At 38.9% G+C, this 832-nt stretch overlaps 1 protein-coding gene across 1 annotated transcript in view; it reads right to left on the bottom strand.

The window, feature by feature from the left end:
* The window catches only part of LOC107578169 (scm-like with four MBT domains protein 2), a gene marked incomplete at its 3' end in the record, with an annotated part of 4,058 nt that overhangs the window by 2,438 nt on the left and 788 nt on the right, over window positions 1-832 (bottom strand). Inside the window, exon 2 of the mRNA XM_016264151.1 lies at window positions 388-631. Within this exon, the coding sequence (XP_016119637.1) occupies window positions 388-469 (82 nt within the window). The remainder of the gene's footprint in view (window positions 1-387; window positions 632-832) is intronic.

Here is an 832-nt window from a genome sequence, read left to right as displayed (position 1 = left end):
TATATTACATAAGCCTATCTGACAGAAAGGCAAGATCACGAGAGAACATGTCTGAACAAGTTATTTTGAATTTATTTGCAAGGTTTCCTTTAGGGAAATGTGAATTCAGATCCATGATAATTAGAGTGTGGAAGTCAGACAGGCTGCACAAAGAACTTGGCAATTGTGCAATGGAACAATTTGCATACGGGAGGGGAAGCCTCAAGAAAAATGTAAAAGCATGTCTATGAACTGCACTGCTTTAACTCAAAACTTTGAATGGAAAAAAAGTAGAGAACATGGTTAATCTATCATTTAATTCACACTGTTAATTTAATCAACACTGGCTATATTTTAGAGTCTAGTTTAGTCACTTTAGACCGATCAAATACAGGTTCATACTCTCACCTGTGGGTGGTTTGATTGATAGATTATTCTCTTTGGCCCAACCCAGGGGGCGGAGCCTGGTGTCAAGGTAGAACATCCACATATCGTAGGCGGGGTCATTTAATCCAACATAGCTGAGGCATAAACGTCCACCGATGTTACTCTGGACTCGTGCTGCCCAGTACACGTTGGGTTCAAATGCATCGCGCACCTCCAAAATACAGCCTACGACAATCAGATCCACTGTGTTTTTACCTCTTAACGGCTAAGATGAGAGAAAGAGAGAGACAAAGAAATAATATTATTCAAGTAAATCATATAACAACAATTAGGAAATTAACAGTGAAAGCATGATTCTATGCTGCCTTTGAACCCTCCTAAGAAACTTCTACTTAAGAGTCTGGAGAAATGATTCTATGTGATATGCATAACTTTGGGTTGAAAAGATGGATGCACTGGACAATTT

This window comes from Sinocyclocheilus grahami, unplaced genomic scaffold, assembly GCF_001515645.1.
Source record: "Sinocyclocheilus grahami isolate Dianchi unplaced genomic scaffold, SAMN03320097.WGS_v1.1 scaffold9189.1, whole genome shotgun sequence".
NCBI classification, from domain to species: domain Eukaryota; kingdom Metazoa; phylum Chordata; class Actinopteri; order Cypriniformes; family Cyprinidae; genus Sinocyclocheilus; species Sinocyclocheilus grahami.
The sequence above is the reverse complement of the archived record's forward strand: the minus strand, read 5'-3'. Positions and strand labels throughout refer to the sequence as shown.